Source organism: Porites lutea, chromosome 8, assembly GCF_958299795.1.
Source record: "Porites lutea chromosome 8, jaPorLute2.1, whole genome shotgun sequence".
NCBI classification, from domain to species: Eukaryota; Metazoa; Cnidaria; class Anthozoa; order Scleractinia; family Poritidae; genus Porites; species Porites lutea.
Genome location: NC_133208.1, coordinates 28,214,512 through 28,241,023, shown reverse-complemented (window position 1 = coordinate 28,241,023; position 26,512 = coordinate 28,214,512). Strand labels below are relative to the sequence as shown.

Sequence of the window (26,512 nt, the reverse complement as noted above, 5' to 3'; positions counted from 1 at the left end):
GACAAAATAATGCTTTTGAAGATAAAGAGAAAAAACACTTGTCTGGGACCCCAATCCTATTGTATTTTGCGTTCGCGTTCGATAATGAAATCTTCAAAGTTAAATAGTTTTTGAAGTCTGTTATTAGGTTTTACCGCGAATTACATCTGTATTATGCTGAAATTAGCAGACCCCCTGTGGCACGCGGACACCAGCATCTGTACGCCGGGTAAGTGGCAAATTTTCCTTTCCATTTTTAGTTTCCTTTTGTGTCTGTTTATTGCAGCATTCACCGTGGTTGGGACGTGGTATACGTATATCGAGAAAGTGCAAAAGGTATCTCTTGCGATATTCAAAAGCTCGTGATGATCGAAGAATCAAATCCTTTCTTCTAAAAAGACAAAGCAAGTTTACTTCGACACTTTATAATGAACGTTAATATAAACTTTCATTAGAGTGTCTATTAATATTTTGTAAACATTTGCATAACTATTAATTCATTTCTTAAGACGGGCTTCATGGATGAGATGATTGCCGAACGTCACGTGCTGCCATCATTTTCTTCACGTGCTGGGTCTAGAAGGAGCTGTATCATATACGTTTCTGGGAAACTGCCCACCTACCCATCCCCTAAGCCAACATTAACACTTACTTCTCACTTAAGGTAAAATGTTGGCTTAGGGGAGGGGTAGGTGGGCAGTTTCCCAGAACTGCCGCCAAACCGTAAGCGTCAGATAATACTCCTTTTCCACAATATACCAGTTGTGCAACCATTTTGACTTTCTAGATGCTTCTTTTACTGCTTTTACGGTACAACGAACTATTTACGTACTTGCAAATGGAGATTAAGATTAACCGTCAAAAAGTCTCAAGGTATTTCAAATCTCACTATTTCAGCGTTCTAGCTCCTGAAAAATTTCGAAACTGGAAAACCAGTTCCCATGTTCTCATAACACTGTTTCTCTAGACATTACAATACCTTCAAACCTACTTATATCTGAAAGTATTTTGAAATTCATATAGACCTTAATATTTACTGCAACTTATGGAATAATTTCCACTTAATAGCCGTCAGCCGTAAAAAGCTACGAAATTTAACCGTCAGCCGTCAAAATTGGAAAAACGTAACCGTCAACCGTCAGAGCTCCTCCCCTTCTTTGAAACTCTCTTGCGATGCCTTCTGTGCGGGAGGTCCCGAGTTCGATCCCCAGATTTGGCCTCAAATCCCTCCTTTTTTTCCCTTTTCGTGTAGCTTTCAATAACCGTAAAATAGAGCGCTAATGGAGAGGGGGGAGGGGGGGGGGGATGAGCGCGCCGTGGGTCTCAGGTTTGTCAGTTCAAGTACAACAGTAGAACCTCGACATAACGCAGGGTCAAGGGTCTCACTAACAAAGTTTGTTCGCTATAACGAGGTCTCGATATATCGAGGTCCTTTTTCATATGTTTTACTATTACTGGGGTAGAGAAAATCGTTCGTTATATCGAGTTCTTCGTTATAAAGAGGTTCGTTCCACTGTACAGTTACCGACGCAAAATATGGATCTTTATCTTTACCTTCATGTGTGATCAAATTGATCAAAGAGACACTGACTCGACTAACTCCAATCGGGAATAACGAAGCTCGTCTTTTCAAGAAAGGTGGTCAGTAAATTTCCAGAAAAATAAGGTGGAGAAAAACAGTTTTTTTCCAAAGAACTGTGTTTGTCAGAGAATGAGAAACGAAACGTCCACTTTCTGGGCTTGGCTTTAAGGTGACAGAGTCCTCCCCTCTCTTAAGAAAGGACAAGCCTTGTTCAGTGTCTGCTACTGTACCAAGAGGTCCGTTTTAAGCTAACTCTTGGAAGAAAAGCAAACACCGATGACAATTCTAGCAAATTTCCATGACATGCTTGGCAAAACTCATCTCAAGTTCGGATCCCTCAGTCTTTTTTCGAGGCATGTCATTTCAATGCTTGACGTACTCAGTAATATACATGTGGGTATTCTTAATAATTCTGCCCGGGGAATTCTGATAATAATCGAAAACGAGTTGAAATGTTGAAAGCTTTGTTGATAGTAAAGGCGCCATTAAAAGTTTAGCTAGTACATGGGCAATCTCAAATAATTTGAAAAAAAAAATGCCAACAGGACATAACGGGATTAAAACCACCAAATGAAAAGACAACCAGTATGCTATTTTTCATACATGATCGAGGATTTGAACTCGGTAGAGTACTAAGCCTGGTGTTAGGTTCTCGCACGCTCGAACAGTTCCAGCAACACTCCCCTCGAACGCCTGGCACGTAGGCTCGAAGAAGAGGGGAATCTCACGTCTGATTTACATCCTATAGACCTTGTCACGGTTTCGAAGCCATCTTGACGAGTAGGCAAACGCGTGAGAAATTACAGTGTTTGTATGAGATTCTAATATCGAATAATTGCCGTGAAACGGCTGTTCTGAAAAAAATATGAATTGTAAACTAAAGCTTCACTCCTAAGGATTCTACCCAAAAAAATTGAGGGCGTTCCATGCGCTAGAAGACCTAAAACCACGTTTTTAAATTTTCTATACATTTGTAAGAAAGTCCAGGGAAAAATTACAGACAAATATATGGAAAATCTAAAGCAAGCGTCTGAGGAAACTTAAGCACAGGTACGCCTCCAAAATTTTTTAGTACAATCCTTTGCTTTGTAGCTTTAGTTTACAATTTACAATTTTTTCAGAACAGTCGTTTTACGGGAATTGTTCGACATTAGATTCTCATACAAACACTGTAATTTCTCACACGTTTGCCTACTCGTCAAGATGGCGTCGAAAACCGTGACAAGGTCTATTAAATTATAACAATTGAATAAAGATTACTTACTTTATCGATGTGTTGACTTTTGGCGGCCATTTTGAAATTTGCGGTCGGCAGGTGCAAGAGCAAGGCCTGGTACCGAGCTGGGACAGTCCAAAGTTCGGTAAAATCTCGGAAGATCCGATTGCTTGCAAAGTGCAATGAAGGAGATCCGAGCGGCTCCGAAGCGAGCGTGTAGGGATTTTTTTGGGGCCGGTAGCCTGTGTAGCTTGGCGGTTTTGTCAATCTCCTCTCGGTTTCTCTGCCCTCGCCCGCCTTTATAACTTTGCGCGCCCAACCAAAACCGCCATGCTACGCAGGCTTGGGGGCTAGCAACGTGCAGGTCGATACATCTTCAACCAAAGCCACGAGCGGCGAAGACGATCAAAAGCAAAAATCGCCCAGTTGAAAAGGATCTTTGGCACCCAGTCTTGACAATGGCCTGATTGGTTTCAGTATGCGACACGATTTGAGATAATTTAGCTTAGAATGGCTTCATCCAGGGCTGGAGCGCTAATATTAGCATTTTTCCTCGAGAAGTCCTCCTCAGCTGACCAATACACCAGAATGGTTTTGTAACGATAGTCTATTCAGTCTATTGTCAAGACACAATAGGGCCTAGAGTTGCCTACAAGTCGAGCTCAAATTTTTCACGGGCGCGAAGCGCGAGCGGTAGACTTGTTAACTACCGGAACCGGAAATGGAAAGCGAAGGACTTTGAGGAAGTCTATTTTTTGGCAAGAGTTGCACCATTCATTCAAGCATATAAGGTTAGGTGCATCTTAGCTATGAGTAGTTTTTTTGTGCCATTAATACGAGAACTTGTCGTTTTAAGTTTTTTCGAATTAATGGCCTTGATGCTTCCGGTTCCTTGGAGAACCTATAGCTGACCTGTCAACAGTATTGGAACTATCCGGAGTGGATCTGGATACCAAAATTGAAATCAAGCCTTATTGCCGTCGTGTTAGCCCGCGTAGCAGGCGCTAGGAAATAAATGGGCGCAAGAAAAAACGCGCGCGAGAGAAGGAGACACGCGAGGGGAGAGGGAGCGCCTTTCCCTCGCGCGCGCTCGTTCTTTCTTGCGCCCATTTACTTCCTAGCGACTGCTACGCAAGTTACCGTCAAGTTCCCTACATTTTTCGACTGCTATTAAAACGCCTTGTCGGTAACGTTTTACAATCAGCACCAAACCCTCTCCTTATCACTTTTAAGGTTTATTTACAGTAACTTTATTTGAGAAAACGTCGGGCAGTTTAAACAAATGAGGTAGGAATGGCAAGTACACTCCTGAATAAAAATCATACTTCATAATCTTCAATGAACTAAGGGTTATGATATGTGGTGGTAATATGGCATTGTTAGATTAGAAACAAAAGGGAAATAATATGTTTTGAAGTAGTTTTCGCTGCGCGAATGTTGAAGGACATAATTTAGAGCATTATTGGCAAGAGTGCCTTTAGGTTTTGTTACAGCTCCTAGGTACATGTATCCTGAACCAAGAATCAAAAACCCTGGCGTACGCGGGCTCCTTTTGAAACAATTTTCTCCCACTGAGTGTGAGAAAACATCAAGTGGAAGACTGTGGCAAAGTCTGGTAGAATTTTCAACTTCTACTCGGCAAAAAGTGGGCAAACAAATTAAAATGATAATCTGTTCATGTTGTCCTTCAGCAGCATAATTAAAGATAAAAAAACTTTTCTAGTGAGGCCTTAACCACTGATTAAAAAGTAAAACCTAAAATCAAAGCTTTTGCTGATCAAAGGCATCATCATCATCACCCTGATGACGCCGTTGATCGGCGAAAGCTTGGATTTTCGTTTTTACTTTTTCATCAGCAGTTTAAGGCCTCACTAGAACAGTTTTATATATTTTTCAAATGATAATGATAACAACAGCGCCATCTTAAGCGATTTGTCAAAGACTTCAGTTCAAGCAGTCTCCTTCGCAGCCATTTTTGTGTCGTCACCCAACGCTTCTCCCGGGGGAAAAGCGTTGCGTGACAACACAAAAAACGGCTGCGTAGGAGATTTAGGCTATGTTCACGGCATGGACGAATTTTCTACCGGTTTAAAATTCGTGTGTTTAGGGGTTCCGTTCACACGGAAAATCTAGACGCTTAGCCGATCAAAGTTTAGCCTGCGAGCAAGCTCTCCTATTTGGGTAAGCGAGACTCGCTTCACTCGCCCAAATAGGAGAGCTTGCTCGCAGGCTAATCAAAGTTCCCTGCGAACACAGCGAAAATGTTGAAAGGTCCCGTGGGAAGGTAACCACAAAACAGTCCCAGCCACCTACTTCAAAAAATTAATATAGACCCACTTTCCTCAGTGTTCAATAGACTCCAAGAGAAATTGTTTGACCAACTTAAGTATCAGTTTCATCTTGGTTGTTTTGAAACTATGTCGGTGTTTAACTTAGTTCATTGTCTTTAAACTAATCTCATTGTTCTTAAAATTTTCACATCTCTTTATCACGTAGTTCCCTTCAACAGTCCACGTTTTACATTGGTGGCGCAAACACTCCACAAACATCCCCTCTGAGGGCTTAACTTCAGTCATCCAGTTTTACAAACACTTTCGGTCTGGAGAATATTTTTATAGCGTCCTCTATTTCAGCAAGTTTTCTTTCCAGTTCTGCTTTGGTTGTCTTCACTCGGAGCGTATCCACTCGAACTGGAAGTGCGTTTAATTGGGTGAGAAGCTCCGCTTGGCCTTTAAATAAATGAAAAACCAAAAAGAAGAAAAAAGAAAATACTCAAATAAATTAATTTATTAACAGTACGATAAGCACTATAGATTTACAAAACTACAGATTTAAAAGCTTCGATAGGATGAGAATGAACGCGGGGAAAGGAGAAAGTTACGAAGTAAAAGTTTTTGGGCCTGTTTAAATTGAGGCAAAAGAGTTGGTCCCACTTTATGCAACATTGTTGAGTGCAACATGATAAAAGATTCGCCCCATGTAAGGAAATTTAAGACATTCTTGGATTCTAGATTCCACGCCATGGATTCCGGATTCTCTGTCAGTGGGATTTGGATTCTGGATTCCAATCGTTAGCGGGATTCTGGAGTCCTTGAGCTGTATTCCGGATTCCAAAGCCCATGATTCCAGATTTCACAACAAAAAGTTTATGGATTCCGGATTTCACACTGACAGGCAAAAATTTTCCAGATTTTGGAATCCAGAATCACTTACATTAGACGAAAAGATAAATTTGAACAACCTGATAGGATTTGAATGAGGTAAAACTTTGCGCCCACTTAAATGTATCTAACACGGTGGATGGAGGATGTTAAAACAGTCCTATTCAGGATTACGTTCACCCAGATGATCATGTTCCACCAACTTATGAAATGACTCCTGGGTTCAAACCTTTCACAATAATATTACTATTTAACACACAAAGGACTAATCAAATTTGAACCAAGAATAAATTTTCCTGCTAGCAGAGGCCTGGCTGCTAGCAGAGGCCTGGCTGCTAGTAGAGGCCTGGCTGCTAGCAGAGGCCTGGCTGCTAGCAGAGACCTGGCTGCTAGCAGAGACCTGGCTGCTAGCAGAGGCCTGGCTGCTAGCAGAGGCCTGGCTGCTAGCAGAGACCTGGCTGCTAGCAGAGACCTGGCTGCTAGCAGAGGCCTGGCTGCTAGCAGAGGCCTGGCTGCTAGCAGAGGCCTGGCTGCTAGCAGAGGCCTGGCTGCTAGCAGAGGCCTGGCTGCTAGCAGAGGCCTGGCTGCTAGCAGAGGCCTGGCTGCTAGCAGAGGCCTGGCTGCTAGCAGAGGCCTGGCTGCTAGCAGAGGCCTGGCTGCTAGCAGAGGCCTGGCTGCTAGCAGAGGCCTGGCTGCTAGCAGAGGAACAATAAATTTGACCTACAACAAAAATGTAACTCTTGGAGAAGTTCACCCTACCATGTCTTGAGAAACCGAGCTCCCCCTCTCCCTGGGGAGCTTTGTTACTTACTTGTTTGCAGGTTAGCGAGAGTCTGTCGTTGTTCGTCTCGAGGCATGAGTGCATGACCTGCTGGAACACTAGGGTCTGGCATGTTGGCAATTCTTTCTGCTTCTTCTTGCTTCCATTGATCTTGCCGAACTTTGAGACTTAACAACAACAACAACAACAAAAATGTCTAGTTAATACTGCAAGACAAAACACTGTCTCCACAGCTCCTGTTAAGAGGTTGGTACTACACCAGCAACATTAACGGTAATTTCAAGTTTCTTTGAAAATCAGCTTAAAAATTAACATATCATCACTGTCTGCAGAGTGTAGTCGCGAACAAAACCTTTGGTGAAAATGACTGATTTTTGAAACCCTTAACATACATAGTGGGCATAAAAGGGGATAAAATGGGTACAAGACAGGAGGGAGGGGTGGGGGGGTGCAAATGATAAAATCATCTAGTTAACACATTAACATCTAAGATATTAAAATCATTGTTCATCTCAGATGACATAAACATCTCTAGCAAAAATGGCCATTCTTTCTCATTTTAAACCCGTCACCTCCTCTTTTAAGAGGCCTGCGTTGCCAAGGTAATTTAACAGCGTGCAATGAAAGTCATGTCCGATAGCCCGGGGCTAGTGGATTTTGCTGTTAGTAACGTCTGCGAAGCGGCACTGAAATCCTTGTTCTGGGTCCCCAGTCGACTCGATGAGTTACTGGAAATGTGTTTCGAATTTCCCTTCAACCTGATTGGCAAATTAACAACGGCTTTCTTAACAGGCCAATCATAGTACATACTCAAATCCTCCTACACAGGATGGGGCCCAGGACAAGGATTTCGGTGCTGTTTCACAGACGGACTTAACCAGAAGTTAACTTTTGTCTGTGGCGCAGGCCATGACAAACTTAGATTATTTCTAAGTAAACTTACTATTTAGGTACTTTTCCTCTCTTGTAACGTTTTTCAGCTTGTTCCTTTTTAGCTGCAAGCTGCTCCGCTGCTATAACTGAGGGTGGGCGGGGTCTGAGAGGGGAGGGTGCTCTGCGAATATTATCACCAACATGATTTATGTTTCTGACTTTTGGCTTGTGCTGAAACGAAAACACAAACAGATCACAAAAAGCACATACACCTAACAGGAGAGTAAATAGTTTCATTAGAGACCTTAAGATCGAGGTTTTTCTACAGTTCCCGCAAACCTCAGATGTCAAGAAGTCATGTGCCTAGTGCTTTAATCTCAGGTTTGTGGTTTGATGTTCACATTTGTACAGTTACAGTACGCTCGAGAGGTAAGTGATTTACTGCACGGATTTTTGCATCCTAAAACATCACAAATCCCACGCCGTTTGAGAGGATATGCTTCTTTTTAGAACTTTTTGCTATAATAATATAAATTATTATCAAATTCACTTTCATCAAATGTAATTTTGAAAAAATTTCTCAGCTAAACTAGATGTCAACTAATGATTGAAAACAAACATGGAAGCAGAGAGTGGTTCAACATATCTAATTTGGGTCAACCCACGAATAAGGATCGGGTGGCCTACATGGGAATTTCGACTGTGAAGCAACTTCAGTTCAACAACGAACTTCTCATGTGCCAAACCTAATGCACAAACTAATATTTATTTTCACTTGTACCCATTTTAGACCACTGAAAATTGTGAAAATAAATTAAGTTTGATGTCTGAATCAATCATCAAACTTGTATCATTTGGTTCGACCTAAATAGGTGTTAAGGTTGGTACATGAAAAGATCGACATTTGAACTGGGCCTAAGAAACACCACCGTAACGCTGACATCTGCACTTGACAAAGAATTTAAAGTGCTTTTAATCAAAGGATCACAATGAAATGTTGTTCAATTTTTATATCACTTGCTTCCACTTATTCCAAGCTTTTAAATTTCTACAAACCTCTTTAGCAATAGTTGCCTTGGGGACAGTAAGCTTCATCTCGCGTGGAATAACAGGCTCACAAGATGTAGGGCGATCTTTAACTGGGGGTCCATTTCTTGAGCCAGCTCGGAGAAATGTTGCAGAGTTTGATCTCTGTAGTGGTGGAGGAGGAGCCTAATAAAGATGAATAGACTTAAGTTTGTCCATACAGTAAGTACTGTTTTATAATAACATGACTTTAATCTAACTTACTATTGTTGAATTTTTCTACGAGATCATAGCTCATTCAGGACAGTTCTTTGATGATGGGAGTGTTTACACTGCACATTATTATGTTACTTTAGAACAAGTCAGAGTGAAAACATCTTCTGGTCAGCAAAATTGACACTACTGACAGGAACTCGAGAGAGTACTCTAGTACTAAGGATGCTAGTCTGTTACTCGATTATATTTTTCTTCTGAAAAAAGTATCAAGTTAAAATGTACTGTATGTAAAATTTGTAGTTTTCTATTATTAGTAACATTTACTGGCCTAAACCTGGGTGCTGACATTATTTTGTCTTATGTTCAATTTACCCTTGGTTCAACTTTGAAATATCATTTGTGTATCGGTTATCATTGGGTGTGATAATAACTTTGAAGCGTAGGAGAATAAAATTGAAAATGAGTATAAAATATTGATCTGTAAGCAATACTGGGATGAACACCAGTGTTTAACCTTTCTGTCCAGACTGAATTACAAACAGACAAGAAAATATAGAACATTGTTTTCACTTTTAAACCTGTGGATAAAATGTTTTCACATGACCTTTCAAGTAAAACTTCTTCAGTGATACTTTAGTATGGTGTGATCAATAAAATTCTTGTAAATTTACACATTGCCTGAAAACACCATGAAATGGCAGCTGGAATCCTTTAACAACCCCACTGAAAACTGCTTAGGGGAGTGGGCTCCCTGGATACTTGTAAATCTTACTAACATTATTATTGCGCATGGTAACCCTTGTGTAAAAGACTGAACAGGCCCTGGTAATGTTCAAAATGCCGGATAGAGCTATCCACCATATAAATCACTATCCACTAATTAGTATGGGAAACTAATAATAATTGCACTCTCCACAGGGTAGAGATTTATCAGGTGGATAGCGCTCTTCAGCCTTTGAACAACTCTTGGCCAGATGTTTAAACAAACAGCCAGACGACAAAGAGATAATGTAACCTGCAATCAATCCACAATCAAGATGAGACCTTACTCTTAGATGATGATAAAGAATTATTGTTATTAAAGCTCTCCATACCTTCACTTCTTGGGCAACTTTAGAATCCACATGATCAAATTTTCCAGGTTTATAAACTGCTTTAACTGGTTCAGTCGTCATGGCCTCTCTTTGCTTTTCTCTATTTGCTTTCTGGATCTCCTTGATTCGATGTACATTTTCTTTTGCAAAATTCTTCGACTGTGCAGAAGCTGTAAGCAGAAAATTAATCACTGATGGGAATGGTATTCAATATAATTAGCTAAGGTTAAATCATAAGTTGGCTCAGCAGTTCAATAGACCTTAGCTTAATGCAATAGAGTTGTAGGGACAACCTGTTTACAAATTGTCAGATACAGCAGAGATTTTGTCACAAATAGTTATGGTGAGTCCTAGGAATCCTCTTATAAAAAATCATGAGTCCCTGTCCTGAACCAATGAGTCCTAGTAAAGAAAACGAGTCCATAATAATTATTGGAAATGCTTGGGCCTTCACGTAACCAGACAGTTAATCTGAAGACAGACTCCAAATCTCTGTATTACAGTATACTGAAATAAAACATAGTCCTTCTATTTTAAAGCACAACAAAGGCTAAAAGAATTATGCATCATTAAACAACAGCCGTAATTACTGCCACAGAAATTACATGAACAGGCCGGATATTTCTACAAATACACATGTTTAGATCGATCGATCCTCGCGTCCTACAGGAGGCGTGCTATGAATTATTTTGCATCTTTGGGGACTTTTATGCGTCAGGGATGCACTGATACAGAGGAAACTAAATCACTGATACAGTCAACTCTCTGCAATAATGACATCTTTGGGACCGGCATTATGTGTCCATCTGCAACTAGAGTTTTTTCTTTACATTCCTGAGTTCCTTTTTCAAGTAACATGGTCTGTCTCTTACATGTAACTGTTGAAAGAGCATGCTCTCACTTCGACTTCACCAAAACAAAGTCTTAATTAAAACAAATCTATTGGCAAAGTTCTATTTGAGCAACCAATTTGACAGACATGCTACCTACAACACATGAAAACTGGTTGTTTTGATATGAACTCAAGTAGTGAAATTGTACAAAAATTTTGTTCACTTCAAGTACAGTTTGCATGTAAACAAGAAACACATGTTGGGTGAATATTCTTCGTTCTTTAAGCCAACGACATGAAACTATTTACACCTCGACTAATTAAACCTGTATTGAAACAGCTTTGCATTGAAATGACTGGTGAAAATAACCCAAGAAACGAAAATATAATTCACAATAGGCCACATTGTACTTAAATATGTTACCTGCTAAATACGTATACCTAACAAGTAACTGGAATATGGGTTTTGGGTTATTCAAACAATAAAAGGTTGAGATCTGCTGAGTTACAGTTATTTCATTCACCTTACAAGAAGATTAGTTCTTTTTTAACTTTTACTTTTCAGATGACTTCCAAACTCACATAATCAACTAAGCTTAATCTAGGTTAGCCTACACTGCAGATGAAACTAAACTCTGGTTAAGTCCATCTGCAAAACAGTTCCAAAATCCTTGTTCTTTGCCCTTATCTCAGTGTTCCAGATAAGAGATGGGTCTTTAGTCAATGACCCGACAAAGAAGGCTTCCTGACGCAACAAATGACATATAAGTGTTTACTGCTAAGTTAAATAAAACGAAAAAATTAGCACATGGTCTTGGTGACCCCTCAGATGGTCTACATGATCCCCCGCTTGAAAGAACTAACTTGAACGCTGCCATCTGTGTACAAGGATTTGAGTATGCACAATGATTGGCCTATTGAAAATGCATAGAGATTGTTGATTTGCCAATCAAGATGAAAGGAAATTCGAAAATATGCTCTTCCGGTAATCCATCAAGTCTGTTGGGAGCCCAGAACAAGGCCACCAGACTGCTTCGCAGACGTACTAACCAAGGACCATGTGTAGTGCAGCTTAAAATTTCTTTACTGGTTTGGTCTTTACTAGCCTGCGCCACAGAGGAAACTTAACTCTGGTTAAGTCTGTCTGCGAAACTGTGCAACCCCCCCAGGTCTGTGTACCAGGATTTGAGTACATGCCATGATTGGCCTGTTAAAAAAGCCATTCTCGATTTGCCAATGAAGGGAAACTCAAAAAGCACTTCCGGTAATTCATTGAGCCCGTCGGGGGTTCAGAAAAAGGATCTCGGCGCTGCTTTGCAGACGTTACTTAGTTACTTCGCTGACTAAGGTAATTGGTAAGCAAGCCATGTTAACACCGAAAGCCTATATAGCTTATTTTTATTTCAAGGATGTAGTTTATTACTAAAACAGTTCAGCAAATTAAGCTATCTTTTTAGTAAAGCGAATGTCACTTACAAGGTCTTGATCCGATGGAGTACGGTCTGGCTTGAGGATTAAACAGCTGGGCAAGCGTTCCTTGATTCTTAATCGCATTTGAAAGCGCTTCCGGCTTGACTCTTGCCTTTGGTAACCTCTCTGCATAACCTGCACTGTATCTATCTGCGCTTGTTGGCCTTCTTGTTTCGAATCCTGGATCAGTTGGTATTGTCCATGTTGACAACATCTTATCGCGGTTGACTTGGGTTCACTTCCAAACTCAATCGACACCAGGCTGTTCGCGTAATTCTATCATAATATTTCGATGGAACATACTTGACAGTGACTGTTCGATGTTTTGGAATGCAAATCAAGTTGATTTTACCAGAGATTTCCGTGAATCTTTAAAACAATAAACGATAGAGTTCGTAAAGCTGTTATCTTTCCGTTGGTATGCTAAACAACTAAAGAAATCCCACAAGGCAACGCGTTACTATGAAATCGTTACCGCTGGACATATGATCATGATCGCGGCTCGCGGCGCGAAATTTCAGAGGCCCGGAGAGTAGCATAATATGCTACTAGCGGTGCTCCCATATGTCTAAACTTATGGCAATAATTATGCTGGTTTTCGTCAATTTTGCTCATTTTGGCAAAAAATATAGAAATTATGCAGAGATTACAAAAGATACAGAAAATACTGGTAAAAAATATATTTTTTTCCGACCGTAAAATTAGCCTTGCTTCTTTTGTTTAAATTATGCTTCCACTTCCCCCTTTTCCACAGGGGGGTCTTGTTATCCCTTAGTGTGAATCGATTGTTATCCCTTATCCCTTGTTATCCCTTAGTGTGAATCGATTATGTTGAATGTAGAACCAGAACGCAATTTCACTTATCGCTACTTCGCCCCTCCCTTATCCCCAAAATTATTTTGTCAGTCATCCCGTATCCCTTTAATTATTTGTCCAGTTATCCATTATCCCCACAAACAACTAAATGGTAAACACATTTACCCTATTTACAACTAGAAACTTTAATAGCGCATAATTCATTACAAGTTCCCTGTTTTTTTTTTTCACATAATGCACCCGTTGTCGCGGACGCCATCTTGGGTAACCAAGCAAGTTATGCGCATGGGTTGAGTCCAGTAGAAAGATTCCTAGGTCACTCCCTGTGTTACTCATGTCCCATTAAAGCGAAAATATTAATAAGCGGACAAAAAAATTGATTTTTGGTCAAAAATTGGTTGGAAGATCAGTACATCAAAACATTGTGCTGCAAAACTTCTCAAAAGTGCAAATTATGCTAACAGGGCTTTTTTTCGAAAATATAGCTGAAAATTATGCTCGAAATGAAAAATTATGCCGAAAATTACGCTAGCACAATCTATCAAAGCCTAATCGGGACCAGGGGTCCGTTTCCCGAAATTCCCGATACTCTAACGGCCCGCACAGCTGTTTATCGAGGTTTCGAAATTTTTGCAGATGATATGATAAATCCATCAGTTATCAAAGTCAAATGTACTGGTTTGTATTCTTTATATTATTCGAATTTCGGGCCCGAAAAGTTACCGGGACGTTCGGAGAAACCAGCCCCTGGTGCGCATAATAGACTCCTGTGAGGGACGGAATATTCACTATCCAAGTCAATACACTGGACAATTTTTTTTAAGAGAAACGGGAGACACATTGGACAACCGCACTTTCACCGAACCAGTCCGGGCAAGAGAGAATAAGCTCATTCTCTCTTGATCTCCTTGGTCTGGGGCATTTGAAGTCTCTGTTTCTGATTGATTAGAGTTAATGGTGTCCATACTGAGTGAAGGAAAATATGTGGGAAAAAAAATTTATCAGTTTGTTGTTGTTGTTGTTTGTTTCATTTCGATCAAATTTTGTAAGTCTTCTTGCCCTCTAAAGGATGAGAGCCAGAATTTTACTCATCCAGGTCCGTACAGAAGCGGATCCGATACACACCTCTCAAGTGGTTTGTCCCTATGGTTACCGTTTTGCTACTCCTATTGTATCGGTTTTGATAGAAGAGGAAGCATGACTAGCAACAGAGTCTACGTTGGTTAGAAGAGGCCAAATTTACGCAATGAGTTTAAGGCTGAACACAAAATGTCCCAAGAAAAGCTCATCAAAACACATCAACATGGCACAATAATTGTTATTTAAAAACATGTTCTTAAAATTTTAATTCTTTTACCAGTTTTGAGAAGGTTAAAGTGTGAATTTTCTTGAACTTTACATTGACGTTTGAAAGTTGTTACATGCGTTTTATTCATAACTTCACAAATCATAACTCACGACGTATTTTCCTGTCGTTTAATAGACGGAATTGGCGGCAGTAACTTGACACGTGAGTCGAATTTCATTTTAGCGGCCTCCCTGAATTGAACAGAAACAGCTCCATATATTGGTTCCACGTTCCGTAATTAGGCATCACGATCAAGACTGCATTTTCGTCGAAATTCCTGGCCACGGATGTGTAACCACTTATTTGCAACTAAAAAACAACAAAACAAGAGTATAAATAAATGAATAAAATTAACAAATGAGTGTGTGTGACTGATAAAATGAACGAGCATATGAAAAGGAACGAAGCTGCTCGATTTTCGTATAATTTGGCGTTGGTTGCAGATGTAACGACAGGTGCCGGGCAAGATAGTGACCAAAGGAAGGCACAGATAAACTGATGCGTACGCGGGCGGGTTTCGGTGGAACTTGATCTACTGAGACTGCTTTACTCATCTCAGACCACCAGTACTTGTAATTTTGAGTGATTCATCGTGCAAAAAAGACAGTGTGTATTGAAATTAAACTGATCAGTGTTTGAACACCCACCCCATTTATTGCCGCAAAGGACTGGACATGCTGCATGCTCTGTATCGTAGTCTCCGTCACCTGATCTTTTTAAGTTGTACCAGAATACTGCGTCCCCCTGAAAATCACATTACAGATTTAGTAGGAAGTGGATCTAACACTTTTAGTTTTTTAACAATTATTTTTCGAGCCCAAATGGGCTCTGAGTCAATAGCCCAGGAGGCCAAAGCCCATTGGCCGAATGGGCTATTGACTCAGAGGGCATGAGGGCGAGAGGAATAATTGTTTTAGTATAATTCAGCCAGTTTGTCAAAAATGTCGAAACAAAACAACTTTAGCTAGCAAAACGCGATTCAGCCGTTATTGTTTTGGTTTTTAAAGCCGGCGCTTTTCGCTACTAGTGGGCTATAACATATAGCCTAGTAGTAGCTCAACCAATCAGAACGCAGCATTGATAATAGACCACTAGTTGGATTTTACTAATGAATAATAGACTACGAGTAGTCCCTCATTTTCCCTCAGGGACAGTAGAGCGAACGAACGCGACCGCGCGTGACAGTGTATTGAAAAAAGGCCTCTATCGACACCTAAATAGCTAGAGAGGGTGTGGGGCCTTCAGATCCCCTCTTGGTAGGGCGTAGTAATGAATTTGATAACTAAGACGGATGAAACTTCTTACAAAATGAGAGGTGACGAGACAGGCGGGCTAAGGTTAGACTCTGATGATCGAAAGTATGGCTTCATTTGATAAGTAAAAAATTCGGTGCGTATGAGAAGAAGAGCATGCTCGTCTAAAGACTTCAAAAATGTTGCAAACTTTTCTATAGTTGGCTGTTACCAGTACTACACCATATGGTTATCACTCTGTTTGCCCTCTCCCCCACCGTTGATTTCATATGCTCCTGGGAGTATAGCCTCCCACGCAGTCGTTCTTAGGGGTTCGTCACGCGTTCCTGCTCCACTAAGGTTAGTGCGGCAGGAACGCGTGACGAACCCCTTAGAACGCCTGCGTGGGAGGCTACTGGGAGTACTGCATTTTTCCTAGAGCATTTGAAGACAATAACTTCAGCAAAATTTTGGGGGGCCAACAGAGTGTATTATGGGGGATTCGAAAATAGTCAATACTAACTAAAAATGGCATTTATGTTACTTATCGAATTCATACCTTAGTAGGAGCGACATACGTTTTTGCCTTTGTAAATACTGTGTAACCTCCCGCGCTGACGTCATTCAACTGTTAAGGTAATAGAAATAAAGTTTAGTCACCGTAATTTAAGTTTCACTTGAAAAGATCGTCGCATTGCAAGCAGTTAAAAAAACAGAACATAGGATTCGAACAGGATTCGAACCCATGACCTCTGCAATGTCGGTGCAGCGCTATTTACAAAGATATTATGCCAGCTAAGAGCTAGTCACTTCGTGAAAGCCGAGGCTTTGTTTTCGCAACTGCTTAAGTTGCGTACATATCTGCGATGATCGTTTTCGGGCAAAATCATTCTCCCGCTGTTTCAATGAAAGTTTATTTATTCACTTCTTATGTACATGTTGATCATAATCAATGATCACTAACGCCGAGGAGGCAATAATGAGATAAAGCAAAATAACTCATTCTGAATCTACATACATAAATAAGAACTGTGGCAACGCGGTTTCCGTTCGGAGATAAGTCCAAAGGCGAACCAGGGTCCTGAAAATAATAATAATAAAAAGGGATAAGCCTGGTATACATAGAAAAAACTACTGACCCCTGGATCTGCAGTCAGACAGACTGGCACGAACCCTGGCCTATAGTCCAACGAGAGTTCTTGATCGGTGCCGTTCATTTGCCTCTTGCATGACCTTCTTTATTGTTCCAACTTGCAAAAACAACCTTCAAAAATGTACAACACCTTTTTTGGCGCACTTCGAATCGGTGCAGCATGTGTAATCAAAAGCAGGAACCCAAAAGGCAGTATTGCAGGCCTGATTATACCCTAACAAACCATTCTACAAAAAGCGAGCTTGCCGGGAATTCTTCTCTTATACCATCAGACAGCTGGATAATAGCCTGCATAACAGCCGTTTTTTTTGCTTTTTTCAGGAGAGCGAAGGCATGCGCGAAAAGAGCGAAGAGCATGCAAAACGTAAACGTCTGTTATATAGGCTACTGGAGGAAGGCATTCGTGCTCAGTTTCACAGGGGTGCCGTGGTCGGGAGTAAATTTGAGCGACCTATTTGACGACTTTAATACTAAAGAAGGTAATTGGGCTGAATTCTGGCTTAATGACTGATGAAGGCTGCTACTTACTCCAAAATCCATGTGATATTCATATTGTCCAGCCATGCCATAGTTTGCAATCTGGTAAATGCAATAATACAGTATATTACTTCTATTATGATGGATAAGATATTAAAATATCTTATCCATCATAATAGAAGTCCTAAAATTTCAAATTTTGCGACTTCATCGGTAAAAAATGCGGCTAATTGGAGCAGGAAACCTGGTGCATGTTACAGTTTGTTTTGGTTTTACGCGTGTTTGATAGAGACTGAAGGTCGCAAATAAACTACATGATCATGACTTATTCAGTATTACATTGTTATATTGCTGTCCCAGGGATGCTAGATGAATGTGTACGGTAAAATACTGAGTTACTTTCCGTTTTTCTCATTTTTTATTTTTACTTATAGAATGGATCAGAAAAAGCAACGAATGAAAATTAAAGTTAAACTAAACTACAACGGGGATGGGGATTTGTCATATTTAAAATACCTGCAAAGGCTCTGCGGTAGTCATTTCCAGGCCTGTTACGGCTCCAATACGTCTGTTCAGTCTTGCGACGACTTCACTGTCTTCGCTTTCCAGCCAAGCACTGCATTATAAAATTCCTTCAGTACATTACTTCCTCTTTATTGCTCCCTTAGCTTTTTTAAAATTTTTGTTCACCTTTTCCCCGAACGTATAGTTTCATGTAAGTTTATACTACTCATCGTTTCTTCGTTCGTTCTATCATTAATTCCTTCATTCTATCCTTCCTGCCTTCCTTCCTTCACTTTTTGATTGATTGATTATTGATTGAAGCTGATTGATTCATTGATTCATTCAAGTCATTCAATTCATTTGTTCATTCATCCTTCTTTCATCCTCTTTTATTCTCTGACGGTCTTGTATTGGACACCGTGTATTTTGATGACTAATTCAGTCTAACATTTTTTCCGTTCATTCATTTCGGCCTCTGTACTCAGACTAACTATTAATAAGGCCAAACTCATAATATAGTTAAAAAAGCAAAAAAATAAATATCATGTCGCAAAATAATGAGAAACACAAAGTAAAAAGTGAAAGTGCTGCCATAGAAGTTTTATTTGAATTGCGCACTATTGGTAAAGGATTTTGTCCAGACCTACAAGTTCTGACGCGTAACTGCTTACGTACCTTTTGCTTACTCGATAATCAGCGTTTTCAAGTTCACCAGTCTCCTTGTTAAATACTGTTGCTCTTTGCAGCTACCAAGGCCAAAAGAAATGAGACATAGTTAAAGACAACAATAAAATCTGTAGTTAAAACAGCTACGTTGGTAATATAGGTGGCTAAACCGAGTATAAAAACGCCATTTTTTTTATAACAGCGGTTGTAGTCATCAGAACAATTCTCAGTTTACACTAAAACAGGCTTTATTTTCATACTTCTCTTTCTCTCTACGTAAGTATCAATAGTAATACATAAACACTAACACTAATACTCTAATTATAATAATAATTGAAATGGACCATAACATGGTTAAGAATATCAACTGGCCGGAGGCAGACCAGTTGGCCGCACAGGCGTGGCCGAAGATTTAATGCCGGAACTACCTTAGCTAGCGGTCAGCGCGGGACTTGAACTCGGGCCTCCGAATTACAAGTCCAGTGCCCTAACCGTTCGACCACACCGCCTCCTCCTAAACACTTAAACAACGTTATTATTTCAGTTATAACAGACGCCCGCTTTCTTTGGGTCATATGGGCCCTTTGCAACTGGTCAGTCACGTGCACAAAAAACGCCATGCTGGAGAATATGAAACGCATTGGGTTAATACAAGCATAGACCTCTCTAGATTTGTCAAACACTTTCTCCCATCCCTCGGAAATTGCAGCCAGGCCGAAACGCAAGTTTCTTGCGTCCGATTAGCCCAAAAATCACACTAAAGAAGGGAATTTGAAAACTGAGAGGAAAGTATTAGCGAGGAGAAAGGAAGAAGAGGCAGAGAAAAAAGCAATGTTTTCTTTGCTTATTTTTTGAGCACTTACATTTTCAAAACGCGAACCAGCTTAAGATATTTTACAAATTGTATCATCAACTGTTGTTGGATTATAGGGATATATGGAATACGAGATATTCAACTAGGCAAAATTTAAAGGGGTATGCGTCACTCCACTTAATGATAACTCACCTTGGGCGTGGCTATGTCTTTTATTTGTTTCGCTTCCAGAGGGCTCAGGAGGTCTCTAAATATAAAGATCCGGGGTTTTCGCCATACCATTTCTACTTTAACAGGTTTGAGCATGAGCAGAGGGTCCTTTTTGTTTTCGTACCAGCAAACGAGGTTACCTTGAGGGGTACTCTGAGTAAGAAAAAGAAATCATTAAAGTGACGATAATTTATTCTTTCTCTCTTGCAATAGGACCGTTGCAGCTCGCTGTCACGTTACCTGCTTAATCAAAAAAAATTACGGAATACAACTTAAAATATACTAGAGATAGAAAGAGTATGATAAAGTTAGCTAGTAAGCCAATTTTGAGGTAACTGACACAAAAGACTAAGATTTTCATAAATGTTGGAATGTCTGAAAAAATATACATAACGAGCTAATGCAATGAATTTGTTGTTAGGAATGTGTTCTTTGAAACATAGATTTGGGTTGCCTGTGGTAGACAAAAGTAAAAGCCATTACCTGACTTCTATTTCCCCTGCATAGCGTTGCATACTCGCCCTGTGTGAATGCAGCTGTGTTGATTGCCTCCTCTTTAGCCTTTGTTTGCTCATACGTTTCAGTGGTTCCATGTTCAGCGACTCGCTTGTAGTGCATGACATTTTCTTTGGCCTGTTTGCTATGAGGAACTACAATTGAAACATTGTTACCAACAAATTATCTGAGTTAAAGTTCGTTGCAGATTTTAGTGTGCTACTGTCGCCAGACGTATGCAAAGATGGATAGGTGGGGTCGACAAGTCGAGAGCTGGGGAGGGCTAGGCCGTTAACGTATACGCAGCCTTTTGTTTAGATTTTGTCTTGCGCTCCTCTTTTTACTGATTTTACGGTAAAAAGAAATTAAAAAGGCGACTAGAGAGATAAGTAATGAGGTCGGAGGGAGGGTAAGATGAGGGCGACCCATGCAATTGGGCGTTTCTATTAAGGCTTACTGTAATCCTCTGTAAGGCCTCTTTTATGGTAAAAAGGTAATAAGGCCCCTTTCCCCATATTCTTTTAGATCTTCACAATCAATATTAATAACTGATAGACTATGGTAATTACCCATGACTGCAGTAACCTGAGATCAGGCTCTATTTTCGTTTCGCTCTGAAAATTACATGCGGTGGCCGTTAGAGAGAATAATGAGAACCGCTCAAATTGGGCCTGATCTCAGGTTATGACTGCAGCACTTGCTTCATGTAGACTGATCCGGTATCGTTTATTCACGTGCTGGAAGTTCGGACTTGTTTTTGATCTTCGGCTTCATGACTTCTTGACTTCATATACTTGAGCTCTTTCACCTTATGTGTAAGTTCTTTACGGCGAATTGACCATCTTCTGGTTGTTTGAAAAGCAGTATAGCGCCCCATTTCGCTAAATAAAATACCCCTCCCCCATGTGCTTAAATAAATGTAAGCGTCCCCATTTTCGGTACCCTGCTTGACGCTCCAAGATGTATATGGTTCCCTTAAACTTCGTTTCATAAGTAAGCAGAAATCGAAACTAAGTATAGTAATGATGTACATTGAGGTTCTGAAATACGTTATAACATTTGATTCCTTTCCAGCTCTTAACAAAGTAAGGAAAGACTTCAGTTTTCAATTTAATACCGGGATAAGAAATCTTACCATTTTTTAATATTTCCAAGGTTAGATTTAGAGAACGTTCCGGATTCCCTTTCTAAACAAGGAAAAGAAACGAGCCTTAGATTTTTAAAGTAAAAGATTTCACTAAATTAGCTTGCAAAGTCGGGGATAACCTTTTAGTTGATAACAGCCAGCTTACTTTGAGCTCGAGTTGCAGTGGAAGTCGAGCAAGAAATTAAAACTAAAACACGAACTCGAACTGTATTGTTTGACCCCGCCCTAGTCCCCTTATGACCTCGGATTGACCGGCTACAGAAGAGACTATGATGGCTCCTTGACAGATCTGCCCTTCCACAAACTCGAGGTGTTGTTCAAGAGACGATAGTGGCCCACTATTCTATCCTTTATGTAATGACTGCCAGCTTTTTTTTTCTGACATTATTGTTCACTGCAACTTTTTGTATCCTAAGTACAGCCGCCCCCTACCCTGAGGAAAAATCCATGAAAAAGACGATGCTATATTTTTTACTGTTCAGAAAAAGGGTAACTTGCTATCTAATCGATCGTCAACCCAGTCACCTCCCCCTTAATCTGCCACTTAGGTCACTGAGTGATTTGAATTGTCTTACGATAAATTCCACCCATGCTAAGTGTTCCAAGACTTCTGTGTGATTTATTGCTCCTTCGTGTCTCCCACGACGGGTCAATTTATCTGCCATCCTAAGCCAGTCCAGGCCCTGTCCGTATCTCCCTGCTTGATAAGCCAGCACCCCTAGTTCAAAGCAGTCCTCTGCTAAAAGCTCTGGAGCAGGGCCACATCCTAAAAGTGAAACACAGAAATCTCTTAGAGAGGGTCCAAGTATAATGGCCTTTGCAGTCAGATATTCACCTGGTACAAAACCACACTTCAAAAAAATACGAATAAATCACAAAACCAGAACGTTTTCTTGACTTTTTGACAGCCATAAGATGCATCTGTTAGCCTTTTTGGGCCATTTTACAGTCCCTTTCACATACTTCAACCAGTGAATCCCTACCCTTTCATATACCTGAAGCCTGAGAGTGGTACCCCTTTCGGGCGGAGCCTCTCTGTTTGGGCCATTTTAGGGAGTACGCCCCAGAACTTGGCATGGTTTTATACCTACATGTAAAAGCTTTTTTTTATCCACCAATTTATTGCGGTACGAAATCATTTTTTATTCTCCTGAAGCATTATTTTGCTTTAGCCACTTCACGTACCGGTTGTCACTTCTCTCCGTCCGGAAGGAAAGAAGCGACACACGGAACTATGTCTACGTTAATCGGCGGGTCGTACCCAAAATCATGTGACGTCCTAATTCAAACCGTCCTTTGGGCCCATATTCAGTGCGGCGCGAATACCGTGAACTTCCTCGGCAGTTTGACCAGCTGGTAGTCAGCGTAGCTAGCGTTTTTCGCTCGAGCTTGTTGAGAAAGTGGGAACACGATCAAGAAAGAGGAGTGACGGGGCAGCACAATACTGGCTCGAGCTTTATAGCTACCTAATTTTTATTTTGCTTACCTGGCATATTATTGTTTATCATATCAACACTTGATATATTGTATGTATCTTGAAGACGATACAATGCTGCCATGGCTCCCACAAGGTCCTCGTTGTAATTAGGGAACTGCCACTCGTTTGTCCTCAGTAAATTTTGCAAATCTGTACGAGCAAATTAAAGTATAAGTAAACGGAAAACTTGGTCACGTGATTCAAATTGACGATTGCTTAAGGAGTAAGCTCTTTAAAATTTTATCTAAATCTAATGACTATCTTGAAATCACTGAAATCATGCAACAACTTAAATTTAACTAGCTCAGGAACACGACTTAAGCTATATATTCTCTGTGTAATTCACATTGTCATTTAGATAGCTTAATTCATACTATAATTCTTATTTTACGACAGCTGGTACTGTTTGTAAAATATTTCTTTTTTTCCTTTACTTTCTTTAAATTTGTGTCTCTTCCCCAGCCTCGATTCGGCTCCTCTGTACGTGGGTGGAAGCCGTCGTGAATGTTGTAATTATATGTGTGAATGAATGAATAAAGTTGAAGGTTGAAATTTGAATTGTCAAATAATCATCGTAAACGTGATTCTAATGTCATGTTCACACTATTTAGGGGATATCATTTCATGCCCACACAAAAAGCTATGTCCGGTATAGTATGAATACCTATCCAATATTTCTCTTTTCAGAACAGTCTCCACACTGAGAGAACTTGATTACAGGACTATTAATTAACGGAACAATTTAGAACCTTTTCGTAAATTAATCCAATCTGTTCACATTTTTAAACGTCTCTTAAGGAACCAACTTTTAGACAACTTTGTAAATGATTCCTAGTTAAGTTTAAAAAGACAGTATCGTAATTAGTAATTAGTTAAGCATTACAATTAGTACTAAGTTAAGTGTTGTAATTAGTTAAATCATGGTAATGCTTGTGAATAATGATTGTTCCTGAAAAGCCCCTTTGGGGAGGAAACAATAAAGTATGTCAAGTATTTATATGTGACTGAATCCACTTTAGAGGTCGACCCGCCGCCGCTTCGCTCCGTTACAGAAATGGTTTTAAAATTACAGTAATAGAAGCCCTATCGAGGGGATGGCACGGTGCCGCGTGGAGGCGCGACAGTATAGTGTGATCATAGGCTAAATCTATGATCGCAAGTATAGACATAGACCAGTGCCCACACGTCGAGCTCAAAATTTTTCACTATCGCGAAGCGCAAGTGGGAGATTTTAGACTACGAGCAGTCTCTCTTTTTTCTTGGTCCGTCGAGCAAAACGCCCGAGACACGCAAATGACCACGTGCATGACTGAAGGCGCAACGCTCGCGCGCGCGTGCACTCCCCTTAGTAAATCTGAAGAAAAAGAGAGACTGCTCGCAGTCTAGGGAGATTTTAATTACTTTTTGTGCGGTAAAAGGAAGCAAGAGAGCGGAAGCTCCATCCCCGTCCTTCGCGCTAGACCCTACTACCGGAAGCGGAAATGACATGCAAAGGACTTTGAGAAAGACTAGTATAGGCAAAGAGAGTTCAGAGAGAGAATCGTAAAAACGTGCGCTACCTCCCAGATCACGCGCATCTTATTTCAACGTCCAGCGTCCCTACTATCTGAGAGCCTGGCACAAGCTACCCAAGTAGTAAGATTACTTCAGGTGGTTCGAAGGAAATCGAACACTATTTTCTTTGGGATCTTATTTCAAAGAAAAGGTCTTTTTTAAAAATTTAGTCTGGATGACAGCATATGCTAAGAAACAGAACTCAGGAAATGGAATCATATTATTTGCCCATGCGTGAATAGCGTGGAAAACGCGCTGATCAGCCGGACAGCTAATTTCAAACGACCATTTTGATAGCAGACACTGTACCAGGGTCTAGTTTAAATTAATTGTTTAGTATTGCTGTTATTATTCAAGAGCAATTTAGCACAACGATTGATCTAATCAAATTGGGTCAATCAACCTGATTAAATTAATTGTTAGTTATTTACTTACTCTGAGAGTAATCCTTGCTTAAAAATCCTGCCAACTCTGTCCATCCGTTTGCAAAGCGTTTTATAACAGCATATGTTGCAGTCGGATTTTCGAGAACTTTCATTCCATCTTTCTTAACTAGTTCTGTGGCTTCTTTTACGCGTTTCGCGAATTGTTTGATCTCTTGCAATCGTTTATTCTCCTGCTCGAGAAATCTTTCCAAACTTTCACCCAGTTGAATTTCTAAGTTCACAATTTTCTCGAGTTGTGCTATGGATGCAAAACTATCGCCAGCCACTGACGATTTTCGTCGAAAATTCCCACAGACAGCCAGAAATATGAAAACATATAAATATCGACGGTCCATTTTGTCGAGCGTTCTTGTGTCAGAGCATGTGATTTGTGGTTTTGTTTGCTCTAGCCAGATTTCAAAGGGGAAGCCTTTGAAACATTAATTATTTATTGCAAACATTTCTGTACTTACCGAGCAAAAAGATTTTGGAAAAACCTTAATACCTTGTTGGAAAAACCGTACATTGCTTTTAACTCAACCTACACAAGTCTTAAAGTAAAAAAATTTTCTCTTTCTCTTTTTTTTATAGCAAGGCAAACTTTGTTTCTTTTTCTTGTTAAGTTTTGTTTTGATTTGTGGCTCAAACACTTAAAAAGCAGGTGGTCAGCGGGTCTTGCTATTGTTCATAAAAAACGGAACTTCAGGAATTACCTACATAAGTGTATTTCCAAGTTTGGCATCATATTTACTTCGATGTGACAGGCGGAGTCAAAACAAGGGAACATGGGAACTTTATTCTCTCTAGCTTGGAGAGAATTTCTGTGAAAGAAACAGAAACAAGTTCCTTGAAATAAGTACGAACAGTTGCGACAGAAATTAATGGATGAAAAACGTTGGATGGTAATATATATACTAATATAGCAGCATTCAATTGGGAGAAGTTAGGGAGAGACTGGGGTGAGCAAAAGAGAATTCCTTCCCTCAGTTCCCTGGACCGTAATCCGGCTTCAATATTTCATTTTTCCAAATCGGCCAGCAAATAACAGAGACGTTATCGTACATGCATGAGACTAGGAGAGATATGCATGAGGGAAAGAAAGGAGAGAAACGACCGATAAGGCTTAGTACAAAAAACAACAACATCAACTACAACAACAAAACTTGATCAAACTTTTTCAGAGGAAATGGGCTGACGAGTCCACGCCTAGGGGAGAGAATAAAGTTCAAGGACTCTAAGGCCTGGTTCAGACGCCGTACTTTCCATGTGCCGAACCTAACTGAATAAGTTCGACTTTGGAGCGACACTGGCGCGACATCTGATTCAGACGGCGTACCGTGTGTTGAACCTAAGTTAAGTTCGACAAAAGTTCGACAGACTCTTTTGCCGTACCAAACTAAAACTGCCGTACCAAAATGATTCAGACGCCGCTCTTCATTTAGCAGAGTTGAGTTCGGCACATGAGTGGAGCGGCGTCTGAACAGGGCCTAAGATCCTCAGCAAGCCGACGAGCCTGCGAACTCCCCAATTTTGGCAAAGAAAGCTGATGCAACGCCTAAAAAATGAAAATGAACATTCGTCCTAGTCAGTTGGACGGATCTGAAAATTATCCTGAGCTGCCTGAAAGCACTGAAACATTCTCTCCTGAGTCCTGACTGCGCCCAGTTTTCGTTTTGAAGAGTCAGAGGGCGCGAAAAAAAACACACAAATGCCGCGAAAAGTTGCGTGACGTCTATACCTGTCACAGAAGACATTTTCGTTTCGTTTTTCAAATCCCATTGTCATTTTACTAATTTTTTTTCGAAATTGAGATTGTTACGTGAAGCTTGTCATGTTTCGCGATTTCTACTTAAATGTCCTTTAGATAAATAATTGATTGTTGCAATGAATGAAGCGATTCATTCCTCTTTTTGGCAGGTTTTCATTCCGCTGCGACAAATGTTAAAAGAATTTTGAATTCGCCG

At 40.3% G+C, this 26,512-nt stretch overlaps 2 protein-coding genes across 2 annotated transcripts; both read right to left on the bottom strand.

Annotated features, from left to right (window-relative positions):
* Positions 1–5,073: 5,073 nt before the first annotated feature.
* On the bottom strand, positions 5,074–12,656 carry LOC140946065 (enkurin domain-containing protein 1-like). The gene is made up of 6 exons (XM_073395134.1): positions 12,237–12,656; positions 9,928–10,098; positions 8,649–8,800; positions 7,663–7,823; positions 6,750–6,886; positions 5,074–5,506 (listed from the first exon to the last, which is right to left on the bottom strand). Exons 1-6 carry the CDS (start codon positions 12,442–12,444, stop codon positions 5,346–5,348), a joined length of 990 nt encoding a protein of 329 aa, XP_073251235.1. The 5' UTR covers positions 12,445–12,656; the 3' UTR covers positions 5,074–5,345.
* Positions 12,657–14,552: 1,896 nt separating this feature from the next.
* On the bottom strand, positions 14,553–25,040 carry LOC140945953 (prolyl 4-hydroxylase subunit alpha-1-like). Its single transcript, XM_073395017.1, has 13 exons — positions 24,559–25,040; positions 22,579–22,719; positions 21,668–21,858; positions 21,081–21,132; positions 19,934–20,100; positions 19,433–19,603; positions 18,436–18,506; positions 17,773–17,872; positions 17,308–17,358; positions 16,645–16,707; positions 16,186–16,254; positions 15,042–15,138; positions 14,553–14,703 (listed from the first exon to the last, which is right to left on the bottom strand). Exons 1-13 carry the CDS (start codon positions 24,902–24,904, stop codon positions 14,633–14,635), a joined length of 1,590 nt encoding a protein of 529 aa, XP_073251118.1. The 5' UTR covers positions 24,905–25,040; the 3' UTR covers positions 14,553–14,632.
* Between the last annotated feature and the right edge of the window lie 1,472 nt (positions 25,041–26,512).